This window comes from Quercus lobata, chromosome 7 (genome assembly GCF_001633185.2).
Source record: "Quercus lobata isolate SW786 chromosome 7, ValleyOak3.0 Primary Assembly, whole genome shotgun sequence".
In the NCBI taxonomy this organism is placed as follows: domain Eukaryota; kingdom Viridiplantae; phylum Streptophyta; class Magnoliopsida; order Fagales; family Fagaceae; genus Quercus; species Quercus lobata.
In genome coordinates this window covers 43,394,914-43,408,470 of record NC_044910.1, presented here as the reverse complement: position 1 = coordinate 43,408,470, position 13,557 = coordinate 43,394,914, and the positions used below count along the sequence as shown (strand labels likewise).

At 32.7% G+C, this 13,557-nt stretch overlaps 1 protein-coding gene across 48 annotated transcripts; it reads left to right on the top strand.

The window, feature by feature from the left end:
• Position 1: 1 nt before the first annotated feature.
• Positions 2-13,551, top strand: LOC115952311. 48 transcript variants are annotated; one of them, XR_004083366.1, is made up of 18 exons: positions 2-542; positions 1,274-1,437; positions 1,548-1,574; positions 1,701-1,773; positions 3,393-3,497; positions 4,730-4,887; positions 6,631-6,765; positions 8,147-8,181; positions 8,416-8,471; positions 8,577-8,653; positions 8,923-9,018; positions 9,994-10,093; positions 10,607-10,711; positions 11,480-11,582; positions 12,387-12,539; positions 13,075-13,142; positions 13,272-13,318; positions 13,403-13,551. XR_004083366.1 is itself a non-coding variant. In XM_031069421.1 (9 exons), the coding sequence occupies exons 3-8, from the start codon at positions 1,568-1,570 to the stop codon at positions 8,178-8,180; spliced, it is 273 nt and encodes a 90-aa protein (XP_030925281.1). In that variant the 5' UTR covers positions 2-542; positions 1,274-1,437; positions 1,548-1,567; the 3' UTR covers position 8,181; positions 8,422-8,569. The 48 variants fall into 48 exon arrangements, 6 of the variants coding, with proteins under 6 accessions (XP_030925281.1, XP_030925280.1, XP_030925277.1 ...); XR_004083368.1 differs by having other exon boundaries at positions 13,385-13,551; XR_004083350.1 differs by having other exon boundaries at positions 13,075-13,318.
• Positions 13,552-13,557: the final 6 nt, after the last annotated feature.

The window sequence follows — 13,557 nt, the reverse complement described above, 5'->3', positions numbered from 1 at the left end:
AATCTGTTAAAGATATTTGTCTAAATGGCTGCGTAAGTCTTGAAAAATTACCTGACTTGAGTGCTCCAAACTTAAAGATTTTGCACATGAAAAATTGTGAAAATTTAATTGAGGTTCATGAGGCCATTGGATCTCTTGATAAGCTTAGGGAGTGGTGTCTCAGGGATTGCAAAAAACTTCAAATTCTTCCTAGCAACTTTAGGTTGAAATCTCTTGAAGATATTGATCTAGATGGCTGCGTAAGTCTTGAAAAATTACCTGACTTGGGTGCCCCAAACTTAAAGAGATTGAGCATAGATAATTGTGAAAATTTAATTGAGGTTCATGAGGCCTTTGGATCTCTTGATAACCTTAGTGTGTGGTGTCTCACGGATTGCAAAAAACTCCAAATTCTTCCCAGCACCCTTAGGTTGAAATGTTTAGAATTTATTAGACTAAGCGACTGCGCAGATATGATATAAAGCTATATTGCTACAGTACATATCTATATATCAGACTGCATGTCGTTGGATCTACCATCATCATTCAGACTATTTAATCAGGTGCGCTCTCTCCCCTTCTCTCTATATATTTAAGTTTAAGTGATATATATTACAAGAATCTCTAAATTTCAATTTCTTGTTTTTGCTAAATGCAAGCGGTTTCTAGAAATATTCATGGATCCCTCGATTTCTTATCACAATTATCTTGTACTACCAAGAATTGAGATTTCGAAGTGGTTCAAATTGAACCATCAGAGTGTTGGAAATTCTGTATCATTCGTGGTTGGCCGTGAATTTAAAACATTAATTCTCTGTTTTGCTTTTCGATCGACGGAGGTCAAAGATACAGAAGCAACTTGTTTCGTTGTTTCCACCAATGGTTTTTCAGAAAAACATGAAGCATGGCCAGACTCTATATCAGGAGTTTCTGAGCATCTCTTATTATGTCCTGTATATTTCTTTCTTTAATGTGGTATAACTATTGAGAACTTCTTGATTTGGATGGAAAACATAAGAATATGCAACGTTTGAGAAGTCTCTATGCACTATGCAATCCTATCCTCTCTTTTTTCCCTTAATTAGGGATCAATTTGTATATTTTCTTTCTGCTTATTGTTAAGATATTAAATTTACTGTAAAACAGATTTAGGTGTTTAAACTTTAACTCTCGGAGTTGAAAATGGTTTAGATCTATCCAGCCAAGTTGAATCATGTAATGGTTAGTGTGCTAAAATGTTGAAAGGTCCTATTAGTCTAAATGTTTATCTTTGTTGTTTCTTTCTACTTTTTAGGTTTGAAGTGTCTGCAGGAATTAAAAGCCTCTGAGATATGACCATGGAAATGTTATTTTGTGGATCCCCTACTTTAGTGATCAATGTTTTGGTGAATATTTTTGGATGGGAGGATGGTACCAGGTCGATGGGTTAAATTTCAACCTTTTCATAGTAGTTCAGTGGTATTGAACTCTCTCTTTTCTTTGAAAATATCTTAAACCAATTTCCTCGTTCATTAAATGCTTAAAAAATATATTATCTTTTTTTTTTTATTTTTTTTTTGGTTGGCTAGATTCAGCTTTGAGAGCTAAGATGAAAGGTAAAGAGTAGACTCCTCTGCTACAGCATGTACTAATTTTTTTTTTTGCAATCACTTGTGATTTAGAGATTTAAATAGTTTTATAAAAATTTATTGTTTCAAATCTTTTTGGATTTTTTTGTCTAGGAATGTGGAGCACTCATCAAAGGACTAGATCCTATGTCAAGGTCATAAAGAGGTACTCTTTACAGTGAAAAAGGTAGGTAATTTATTTAAATACTTTTGGAAAGGCAACTTTGAAAGTGCACCTTGTTCTTAATGTTCAAAAAATTAAATAAAATTTTTGGATCACATATTAGGATAATGAGTTGATTGTTAATCAACATGACAATCCTTGGTTAGTTTTATTGACAAAAAACAAACAGGTGTTTGTTGAGATTTTTTATTATTATTTAATTCTAATTTTTTTGCACTTGAAAAGAGTTTGGCATAATGTTATTAGAAGACTATTCAAACAGCTAAACAATAATTTTAGAGGTTCTAAATGCTGCAAATTTGGAATTGACTGCCAAAGGAAGGTATTTGCAATTGAGAAGAATTGGGATTACGGAGTCTGTTCATAAGACTGCTCATGCAGCAAAACCAATAAGGAGTGTTTAATTAGGATAAGGACTCAAAGATTGGCTTATTTCTTTATTTAGTTTATTTGGTTTGATTTAATATGTATTAGAATATGTTTCCTGATCATTATATTTAAGGTTTTTTTCCTAGGTAAATTGGGGAAGGGGTGGAACCCCAATACTAGAGATCGTAAGAGCTGTTTGACCCACTATAGCATCCCTTCAACCCCTCATATTCGTGATTGATTATTTAATATATTTGGTTGGGATCTGTGGAAGAATATTATTTATATATGATTGGTTGAGGAATTATTTTTAGAAACAAAATATAAAATCGCTTGTTTTTATTTACTAGTTAATCTTTTGATAATTAGAAATATTTGAATTAATGAGGATGAATAGGGCCACAACTTCATCATTGTTGGGATCGCAATTCACAACTGTACTTGCAGATAAAATTTTTTCATCCCTTAAGTTCATTTACATGCTTAAAAATGATATTTTCATTTGCATGCTTAAAGATCTTTCTATCTATTAGGTTACTTTGTTCACATCTGATAGACCATTCTCTAAAGCTCAAACTAAATTCTCAAAGTAGTTCCGAGTCATGTTGCCATTGCCCATTGGAATACAATATTATAACTGACTCGGAAGTAAGAGGAAACTGATTTGGCTCCATGATCAGTCAAGTCTCTTTATGATCAAGATAGCCTATTGGCTTATCCATAATGAATACTTAGATGGAAGGAGCATAATTCAGAAATATAGTTCTCAGATGTGGGCTGCCTTGTGGAGGATGATATAGTTCTCAGATGTGTGGGCCTCCCTGTGAAGGATTTAACTCCCTTTCAAAGCCATCATTTTTCCTATGGGAACTATTATATGATGGTTTTCTAGTGAGAAGGGAGTTAGCAATTAGGAATCTCATCATTGATGTTTCTTGCCCTTTATGTGCTACAGAAGAGGAATGCCTAGACCACCTATTTATTGCCTATGACTTAGCTAGTGCAATGTGGTTCACATCATCGCTCACCATTTGAAATTAGGTCCTAGAGCCAAAGTCAAGTCAAAATTAGGTTTCTTCTTGGCTGGAAAGAGTGTATCAGTCACAAGACTAGTGCAATCACTTCACTTTCATCTTTGCCAACACTCTTTGGGCTATTTTTATACATAGAAACAAAGTAATGCACGAAGGAATAACTGTTAATGCTAGCTTCTAACTCTTAAGTCATAGTGCTTACCTTTCTTTTATTTGTAGGGATGCGGCAAACACATTGGAAGTAGACACTGCATTTAAACCACTTGATGAACTTTTCAGTAGTTTTCTTGGAAGTATAGCACATGACATGATCATAAATTGGAGGTATGGATCTCTCTCTTTTCATGATATGTCTATATGATAGTGTAAAACCTATAAAGAATTCGGTAAGTAAAATTATTGTTGGATGCTTCATACGGTCCTATGTATTATATGTGGCACGTATGAAGATATGTCATAATTGGAAACTCATATGATGGGGGCAATTTCTTGATTCAGTATTTTGGGGAAAAGAGGGCAGTTTCTTGAGATTATCTAAGTGCATTGGTTGAATGGGTTTATATTTGCCCCCATATTTCAATGTGATGTCATGATCCGTGTAGTTGTTTATTTATTATTTTTTATTTTAAAAGTTTATATCATGTCAAAGTAATCTTTGAATGTTTGGAACTTGATGCCGGCATGCGTGATGTGGTTAGTGTGGATAGAGCGTAATAACGGTATTTTTGTGGAGGGCATGAGATCTATTGAGAAAGGTACATGCCATAGCAGAGGCGTCTACTCTTTACCTGGTCTTCTGTAGAGTTTTATGTAATAAAATATATCCGAAGTCTTTCATCTATTGAGTGATATTATTGGATGAGTGAAACATCTATTACGTATCTTGCTTAATTGATCCTTAAGTATCTTCTTTAAAAATTATTTTAATAAGCATGCTTCTAAACCATTCATTTGAAGATATGTTAATATGTTTAAAACTATTGTTCTGGTTTTGAAAAAAAAAAAGATTTTCTTGAATAATCCTATTCTAATTACTGTTTTGGGGAGATTGGGGGGTGGGGCTGAAGTTAAAAGCTGTGTACACTCTAGTATTCTTTTGGCTGTATAGAATGCTCAATGAATCCCCAGATGAGGGGTTGCCAGGTAAATTCCTAGGCATTGTTTAAATCAATATAGCTAGCTCAAATGTTCTTATGGTTGAGATATGGTGCTTAATGCTAACTAGTACATATGCATTTGTGATTGCTTTAAAAGCAAACCAAAAGTACACCCTAGGATTTGCATTTGATTGTGCAATGGAAGTTGTAAGCAACACATGCTTTATAATTGGGATTTGAGGTTATTGTGTTATACATTGCATCTAGATAACTCTCAAATATATTGTAATGTTTCTTTAGATGATGTGGACAGTGTAGCTGAACCTTATAAATTACCAATTTTTTCATCATCTTTCATATGATCTTTACTAGGTAGTCTTTTCAAATGCTATTAATATGCATCATTTGTCTCTTGTTGATCCTTTGCACGTAAATTTCTGTATAACCCAATTATGCCAGGAGTTCCAGAAATATTATGTGGAGGTAATGCTGAAATTCTTTAATTTGGAGCTGCATTATGGGGAATTTATCTTGTAGCAACTAAAGTGATGATTGGTGGTACCTAGTGATTTAAAGGGTATTTGGAGCAAAGATGTTTGGATCCCTTGTAGTATGAGGTCAGTCAGTTTTGGGATTTTCATGTACTTGTCACTAGAGAATATGGATCAATTGATTGATTTTTCAAATATATGGAAACTGAAGTGTGGGTTGATATAGTTTTCGAAAATCGTCAAACTGGAATTTCAATGCACTTGGAATTTCACTAATACTATGTATGTTTCTAATTGATGATCTTTTTCTCTTTTCATTCATAAGTGATTTGGTTCTCACTTTTGGAGTTATGTGTGCATTTGTAAAAGACTATATAGTGATTATGAATCCATGTGACATTCAATCGCTTCCATAATCGATCATCAATCAATATATATATATATATATATATATATATAAAAGCAAAGACCTCATGCGGGAGAGCATGAGGTTCTACCATGTGGCTCTCTATTGGAGTAACTTTTGCATTTGACTTTCCATCTCACCTTTTCTTAAAAAATGGAATTTTAATGTCCTTTTAGAATTTGAAAGGATGTGGATTATTTAATTGCTTCAACAAAAACCATTAAACCAGTACACCTCTCTTTCTCTGTTAACTGTTCAGCTCCCCTTTAAATTAATGCACACAATATTGTTTCTTTAGAAATCAATATCATTTCACCAGGTTCCTCTGTCTCTCCTTTTCTAAAATTTCAAATGTTATGCTCTTCTCTTTCTCATTCAATTTTTTTTAAAAAAAAAAAAAAAGGATTATGAGCTACTTTGAGAATCTTAGGGATTCTGTAGGGGAAGGCTTTGCCGGCCAGCCCTTGAAACTCTGTCTCCAATTGAGCGCATCTTGGCACTTTTGTTTTATCCATATGTACTTCGACTTGTATTCTCTGTTTGTTAGCAATTCAGAAATTTTTACTAAAAATTTTCCTACCAAAACTAAATGGAATATGAATAAGTAGCACCTCAAAAAGATATCACTTTATTCTCAATTTGTCTTTTAACATTTTGAATGATTCCAAGAATATAGGACTAACGCAGAAGATTAACGATTGACCTGTCAAGGTAAAAAAAAAATACTTTGTTTGGGTTTTTTAATGCTATAGTTAAATCCCTCCTTGGCAGCTTTAATGTGTCAATGGCTATATTGGAAAAATCTTTTTCAATAGCTCTATTTTGGCCCCCTTTTTTTATATGCCATACCAATTAACAAAAGACAAATGACCAAGAGCAATCTTTGAAATTCCTAGAGCCAAAGATGTTTGTCACTTGCTTGAGTTATCTTATGGTTAATGAAATTGCTATATTTGACATGAACCTTAATCATATTATGATAAATATTTGGGTCATTCATAATATGAGTTGCTATTGAAATTTTGTCCTCCTCAAAATTTTCCGGCTTCATAGGTTTCACCTTGGTTCAATTGTGGTTTTTGAAGAGCTTTTCTACTCATAACAGATTTCCAGTAATCGCATTTTTTGCGCCTATCTCAATGGTGTGTAAAGTGTTGCTCAAGATGGAGGATTGGCATGCCTTTCCGTTAAGCAGCCCAAACAATAATTACAAATAATGATTCTTAATTTAATTTATATAGTTCCAGATGATGAATCAACTCCAATTGGAACTACAACTTAGCGTATGACATTCTTTGAATATTTTTGAAAACAATTACTACCAAATCTGGTCACTAATTCTGCTTCTCTTCACTTAATGAGATTCTTTAGGAATTTAATAGATATCCTACTTTGAACAAGATTGCATTAAGTTCATCTATGAATGAATATTTACACAATTTCTTTTTAAAATTTTCTTTCAGGTTTTAACTACTGTTTTTGATTACACAAGAGCAACCCTTAAATAATTGATGACATATTTGCATCACTTGCATTGAAGATTCATGATGGTGAAAATGGCCATTATGTGTGGGATGTTTTTTCGGTATTAGTTATTGGTATGTAAGACTTGGTATTAGTAGCAAAAGATATATTTCTTACTATATTTGGCCATAAATATTGTATATTGGAAGCTTTAAGGAGGCTGAAAATTCATTATAGATGAATCATTATGATCTTGTTAATAAGTTGAACAAAATGGTCAAACTTCACCCTTTCGTTTTTCTTTATAAAGATGGTTGTGGTTAAACAAAAATATCTTCCCGCTGGACTCTATTGCATTACTTCCTGTTGGACTATGAGTTGAAAAAAATGGTCAAACTTCACCCTTTCATTTCCACCTTGCAATTTGATTTTCATTTCTTATAATATTTGTCTCTTATTTATTGAGAAATTTTCTGCTTCTTGTGCATAATTTCTTCTTATGACATTTTCAATTTTACCAAATCACAAGTATGCTTACTGATTGTTTGAAATTGAAATTTAAGTAAAGCACACAAGCTGTTCGATGAAATGCTTTGTGAAGATATTGAACCTATTTGCTTAGGTGTTTCTGACCTATGCAATTCATCAAGCCAATTGTTCATGTTTTATTGTTAATTTCTAAAAAATAATTTTGTTTCTTTACCTTTATTGATTCGCTGAATAATATTACTTAGGTTTTTCCATTATTTTATTGAGAGGTAAGTGACAACAGAATGAGAATGCATCAAACATATTACCAAGAGAAATAAAAATCAACTTTGCACTAAACTATAGACTCAGAATTCTTGAGTACCTTCCTTTCTCAAAGAGGCTATGGTAGCAAGTTAAGTCATAGTGTCTAATATAATCCGAGGCATATAGCTGGTACCAAGTAGTCCTTTGGGGGTAAAAATAATTTGAAGGCCAATAGTTTGAAAAGCACCATAAGAAAAATTGCTAGGTCTGCAGTGGTTTATTATGCTTGTATACTTATTTTCTACATTGCCAAAATAAGAACAAACTTCAAAGAAAGTGTGAATTCAAAACTGAATTCCATTGCAGAATGTTCTAACCAAAGTTACTCTTTTTTTATTGATTGAATTGCTCGTATGGTTACTGCATTTTTCCATTTTCTGCCTTTTTTTCCCCTTAATGTGGTTTAACTATCAAGAACTTTTAGATTTGGATGGAAAACGTAAGAATATGCAATGTTTGAGACGTTTCTATGCGGTATGAAATCCTATCCTTTTTTATTTTCCATAATTGGGATTCAATTTGTATATTTTCTTCCTGCTTATTGTTAAGATATTAAATTTACTGTAAAACAGATTTGAGTGTTTAAAGTTCAACTCTCAGAGTTGAAAATGCTTTAGATCTATCCAGCCAAGCTGAATCATGTAATGGTTAGTGTGGTAAAATGTTGAAAGGTCCTTCTAGTCTAAATGTTTATCTTTGTTGTTTCTTTCTACTTTTTAGGTTTGAAGTGTCCGCTGGAATTCAAAACCTCTAAGGTAAGATCATGGAAATGTTATTTTATGGTTCCCCTACTTTAGTTATAAGTGTTTTTGTGAATATTCTTGGATGGGAGGATGGTACCAGGTCAATGACTTAATTGCAACCTTTTCAATATAGTTCAGTGGTATTGAACTCTCTTGTTTTCTTTGAAAATATCTTAAACCAATTTCCCCTTTTATTCAATTGCTTAAAAAATACATAATCTTTTCTTCTTCTTTTTTGATGCCTAGATTCAGATTCTAGAGCTAAGATGGGAAGTAAAGAGTAGACTCCTCTAATATGGCATGTACTCTTTTTTATTTTTTATTTGCTATCACTTATGATTTAGAGATTTAAATAGTTTTTATACAACTTAATTGTTTCAAATCTTTATTTGGGTCTTTTTGTAAAGGAATGTGGAGCAATCATTAAAGGACTAGATCCTATGTCAAGGTCATCAAGTGGTACTCTCTACAGATAAAGAACTAGGTAATTCATTTAAATACTTTTGGAAAAGCATCTTTGATAGTGCACCTTGCTCTTAATGTTCTTAAAATTAAATAAAAATTTTGGATCACGTATTAAGATAATGAGTTGATTGTTAGTCAAAATGACGATCTTTGATTAGTTTTGTGACAAAAAACAAGCAGATGTTTGTTGAGATTTGGTTTTGTTTAATACTAAATGATTTGCACTTGAAAAGAGTTTGGCATAAAGTTGTCATAAGAATATTTAAACAGCTAAAAGTATTTTTACAGGTTCTGAAAGCTGAAAATTTGAAATGGGTTGCCGAAGGAAGGTATTTGGAGTTGAGAAGAATTGGGACTATGGAGTCTGTTCATAAGACTACTCAGGTAGCCAAACAAATAAGTAGTTTTAATTAGGATAAGGAGTCAAAGATTGGCTTATTCATTTATTTGGTTTATTTTATTTGCTTTAATATGTATTAGAACATGTTTCCCGATCATAATATTTAAGAGGTGTTGGAACCGCTAGAGTATCCCTTCAACCCCTCAGATTCGTGATTGATCATTTAATAAAATAAAAAATAAAAAAATTACGTGTTTTCATCATTGTTGGGATTGCAACTGTACTTGCTGATAAAATTTCTTCATCCTTTAAGTTCTATTTCTTTTTTAAAAACGATCTTTCTATCTTTTAGGTTCTTGCGTTTGAATCTGATTGACCATTCTCTAAAGCTCAAACTAAATTCTCAAAGTAGTTTTGAGTCATGTTGCCATTGAATACAACATTATAACTAATTCGGAAGTACAGGGAAACTAATTTGACCCCATGATCAGTCAGATCTCTTTACTATGAAGAGAACCTATTGGCTTCTCCATAATGAACACTTAGATGGAAGAAGCATAATTCAGAGATATAGTTCTCAAATGTGGCTGCCCTATGGAAGATGATATAGTTCTCAGATGTGGGCTTCCCTGTGAAAGATTTATCTCCCTTTCAAAGCCATTATTTTTCCAATGGAAACTATTAAATGATGTTTTTCTAGTGAGAAGGGAGTTAGCAATTAGCAATCTCATCATTGATGTTTCTTGCTGTTTATGTGCTACAGAAAAGGAATGCCTACACCACCTATTTATTGTCTATGACGTGGTTCAGATCACCACTCACCATTAGAACTTAGGTCCTAGAGCCAAAGTCAAGTCAACCTTAAGTTTCTTCTTGGCTGGAAAGAGTGTCAGTCACAAGACCAGTGCGATCACTTCACTGTCATCTTTGCCAACACTCTTTGGGATATTTTAATACATAGAAACAAAGTAGTGTATTACTATCCCAGGTCATAGTGCTTAGCTTTCTTCTATTTGTAGGGATGCAGCAAACACATGGGAAGTGGACACTGAATTTAAACCACCTGATGTACTTTTCTGCAGTTTTCTTGGATGTATAGCACATGATCATATATTGGAGGTGTGTTGATCTCTCTCTCTTTTCATGATATGTCTATATGATGGTGTAAAACCTATAGAGAATTTGGTAAACAAAATTATTGTTGCATGCTTCATACGGTTCTATGTATTAATATTTTTGAATCACATGTTAAGATAATGAGTTGATTGTTAATTAAAATTATGATCTTTGGTTAGTTGTGTTCACAAAAACAAACAGGTGTTTGTTGAGTTTTTGGTTTTGTTTAATACCAAGTTATTTGCACTTGAAAAGAGTTTGGCATAAAGTTGTATAAGACTATTCAAACAGCTAAACAATAATCTTAAGAGGTTCTAAAAGCTACAAATTTGGAATGGGCTGCCAAAGGAAAGAGTGTATCAGTCACAAGACCAGTGCAATCACATCACTGTCATCTTTGCCAACACTCTTTGGGCTATTTTAATACATAGAAACAAAGTAGTGCATGAAGGAATAACTGTTAATGCTAGCTTGTAAAGTCTTAAACCATAGGGCTTACCTTTGTTCTACTTGTAGGGATACAGCAAACACATGGGAAGTGGACACTGCATTTAAACCATCTGGTGTACTTTTCAGCAGTTTTCTTGGAAGTATAGCACCTGACATGATCATATATTGGAGGTATAGATCTCTCTTTTTTCATGATATGTCTATATGATGGTGTAAAACCTATAAAGAATTTGGTAAAATAAAATTATTGTTGGATGCTTCATACGGTTCTATGTATTATATATGGCGTGTATGAAGATGAAAAGATAACAGTCTAGCTCCATTAGATATTTCATAATTGGAAACTCATATGTTGGGATCAATTTCTTGAGTCAGTATTTTGGCGAAAAGAGGGTAGTTTCTTGTGATTATCTAAGTGAATTGGTTGAATGGGTCTGTACTTGCCCAATGTGATGTCATGAACCATGTAGTTGTTTTAATTTTTTTTAATTAAAATAAGTTTTTATTATGTCAAAGTAATCTTCAAATGTATGGAACTTGGTGCTAGCATGCATGATGTGGTTCGTGTGGAAAATTTTAGGAGGGTATGAGATCTATTGAGAAATTGAAGTCCTTGCCACTTCTCACTTTGTTTGAATGATCTCAAGCATTTTACTAACTGTACTTCTATTTATATTTTCAATTTTCTCTTAGATCTTCTTTTTGATTTGCCTGTACTTCTTCAAGGTGCATTATGCTCATCATTGTGAGCACACCGTAAAAAAACTAAATATATTTGAAAAAGTAAGGTGAAGATGGAGATAGTAGTTTTAAGATTCGCTAGATTCGGGTATAAATAAATAAAAATCTGTTTGACACACCTTAACAGTATCTTCTTTTTATTATGAGCATCATATCAGCTCTCTACATTTCTCTATTTAATATAACTTTGGTATTTAGATTATTTATTACGAGGCTCTGGAAAAGCTTGAACAAGTCTAGCTGCCAAGGAACAACAATAGTTTTGAGATGGATGTGAAAATTAGTCCAAAGATTAACAAAGGTATACCTGGTCTTTTGTAGAATTTTATGTGATAAAATATATCCGAAGTCTTTCATCTATTGAGTGATATTATTGGATGAGTGAAACTGAAACATCTATTACATATCTTGCTTAATTGATCCTTAAGTATCTTCTTTAAAAATTATTTTAATAAGTATGCTTATAAACCAATTCATTTGAAGATATATTTAAAACTATTTGTCTGGTTTTGAAAAAAAAAAAATATATATATATATATATATATATTTTCCCTTGAATAATCCTGTTCTAATTACAATTTATGGTGGATGGGGGGTAGGCTTGCAATTAAAAGCTTTGTACACTCTAGTACTCTTTTAGCTGTATGGAGTGCTCAATGAATCCCCAGATGAGGGGTTGCTAGGTAATTCCTAGGCATTGTTTAAATCAATATGGCTAGCTTAGATGTTCATATGGTTGAGATATGGTGCTTAAGGCTACCTAGTACATATGCATTTGTGATTGCTTTAAAAGAAAACCAAAAGTACTTCCTAGGAATTTGCGTTTGATTGTGCAATAGAAGTTGTAAGCAACACATGCTTTATAATTGGGATTTCAAGTTATTGTGTTGATCATTGCATCTAGTTAGCAGTCAAATTTTGTGTAATGTTTCTTCAGATTGCAGACAGTGTAACTGAACCTTATAAATTACCGATTTTTTCATCATCTTTCATATGATCTTTACTAGTTTGTCTTTTCAAATGCTACAAATATGGATCATTTATCTCTTGTTGATTCTTTGAACATAAATTTATGTACAACCCTATTAATTGTCAGGATTTCCAGAAATATTTTGTGATTAGGTAATGCTGAAAGTCTTTAATTTGGAGCTGCATTATGGGGAATTTATCTTGTTGCAACAAAAGTGATGATTGGTGGTACCTAGTGATTTTATGGGTATTTGGAGCAAAAGAAGTTTGGATCACTCGTATATATGAGGTCAGTCATTTTTGGGATTTTTATGTACATGTCACTAGAGAATATAATCAATTGATTGATTTTACAAATATATGGAAACTGAAGTGTGGGTTGGTATAGTTTTCGGAAATAGCCAAACTGGAATATTGGATGGTCTTGTGTGCTTCTCTCTTCAATTTTTCTAAGACAATAATACTGATTTAGGTTTCTTATTGATGCGATTTTTCTCTTTTTATTCATAAGTGATTTGGAGTTGTGTGAGCATTACTGCATTGTAAAACACTATTTAGTGATTATGAATCCATATGACATTCAAACTTTTCATGAATTATATTTTATTGATGTAATTTTTTTTATTAGTAAGTTATGCATGCACCTAGTGGGTTCTCCACTCATCTTGTGGGAGGAAAAAGTGTAATTTGAGTTAACACGGATTGGCTTGAGTGTTGTGAATTTCTTAAGTCTATATCTGAATTGTTTTTCTTCTCCTTTCAAAATCTAGTTATAATATCAAGGCCTTTGTGAAATGACATCGATTTATCATACCTTGATTCAGTTTTTGGGCAAGAAGACATGGATGGAAAATAGCCATACAATTAAACACAAGTGGGATTGCTGGCAATGGTGAGCAAAAGAGCCTCAATGGCAACAACCTTGATTTTGGTTGCACTTGATTGGGTTGAATTGAAGCATTGTTCTGATGCAAATTGTTGTTTACAATAATATGTTCCTGAATTGATCCTACTACAACAGCTAAGGGCTGCAGATCAGAGCCACCTATAGTCTGAAGCATCAAAATGGTTCGTCTCCTTTTTGGATAAATAATAATATAAACTTCAGCTCAACATAAATCTGAATTCTTGTAGCCTTTGAAATGCAAGCAGCTCTTCAAGTATCCAAGACAGAAGAAGATGAAAAGAAAACATTCCAGATTCAAGAAGATGAAAAGAAAACATTCCAGATTATGAATCATAATCGTATTCCTCAGCACCCTCTTCAGCAATAGGCTCAAGCCTTGGTGAATTGGAAGGCTTCTTCA

Excerpts from the sequence above, each read along its gene's own strand:
- LOC115952311 (XM_031069417.1), top strand. Across the intron at positions 1,753-3,392 it reads TATGTCAAGGTCATAAAGAG|GGATGCGGCAAACACATTGG; the intron begins GTACTCTTTACA and ends TTTTATTTGTAG. Across the intron at positions 4,754-4,836 it reads TCCAGAAATATTATGTGGAG|TGATTTAAAGGGTATTTGGA; the intron begins GTAATGCTGAAA and ends GGTGGTACCTAG.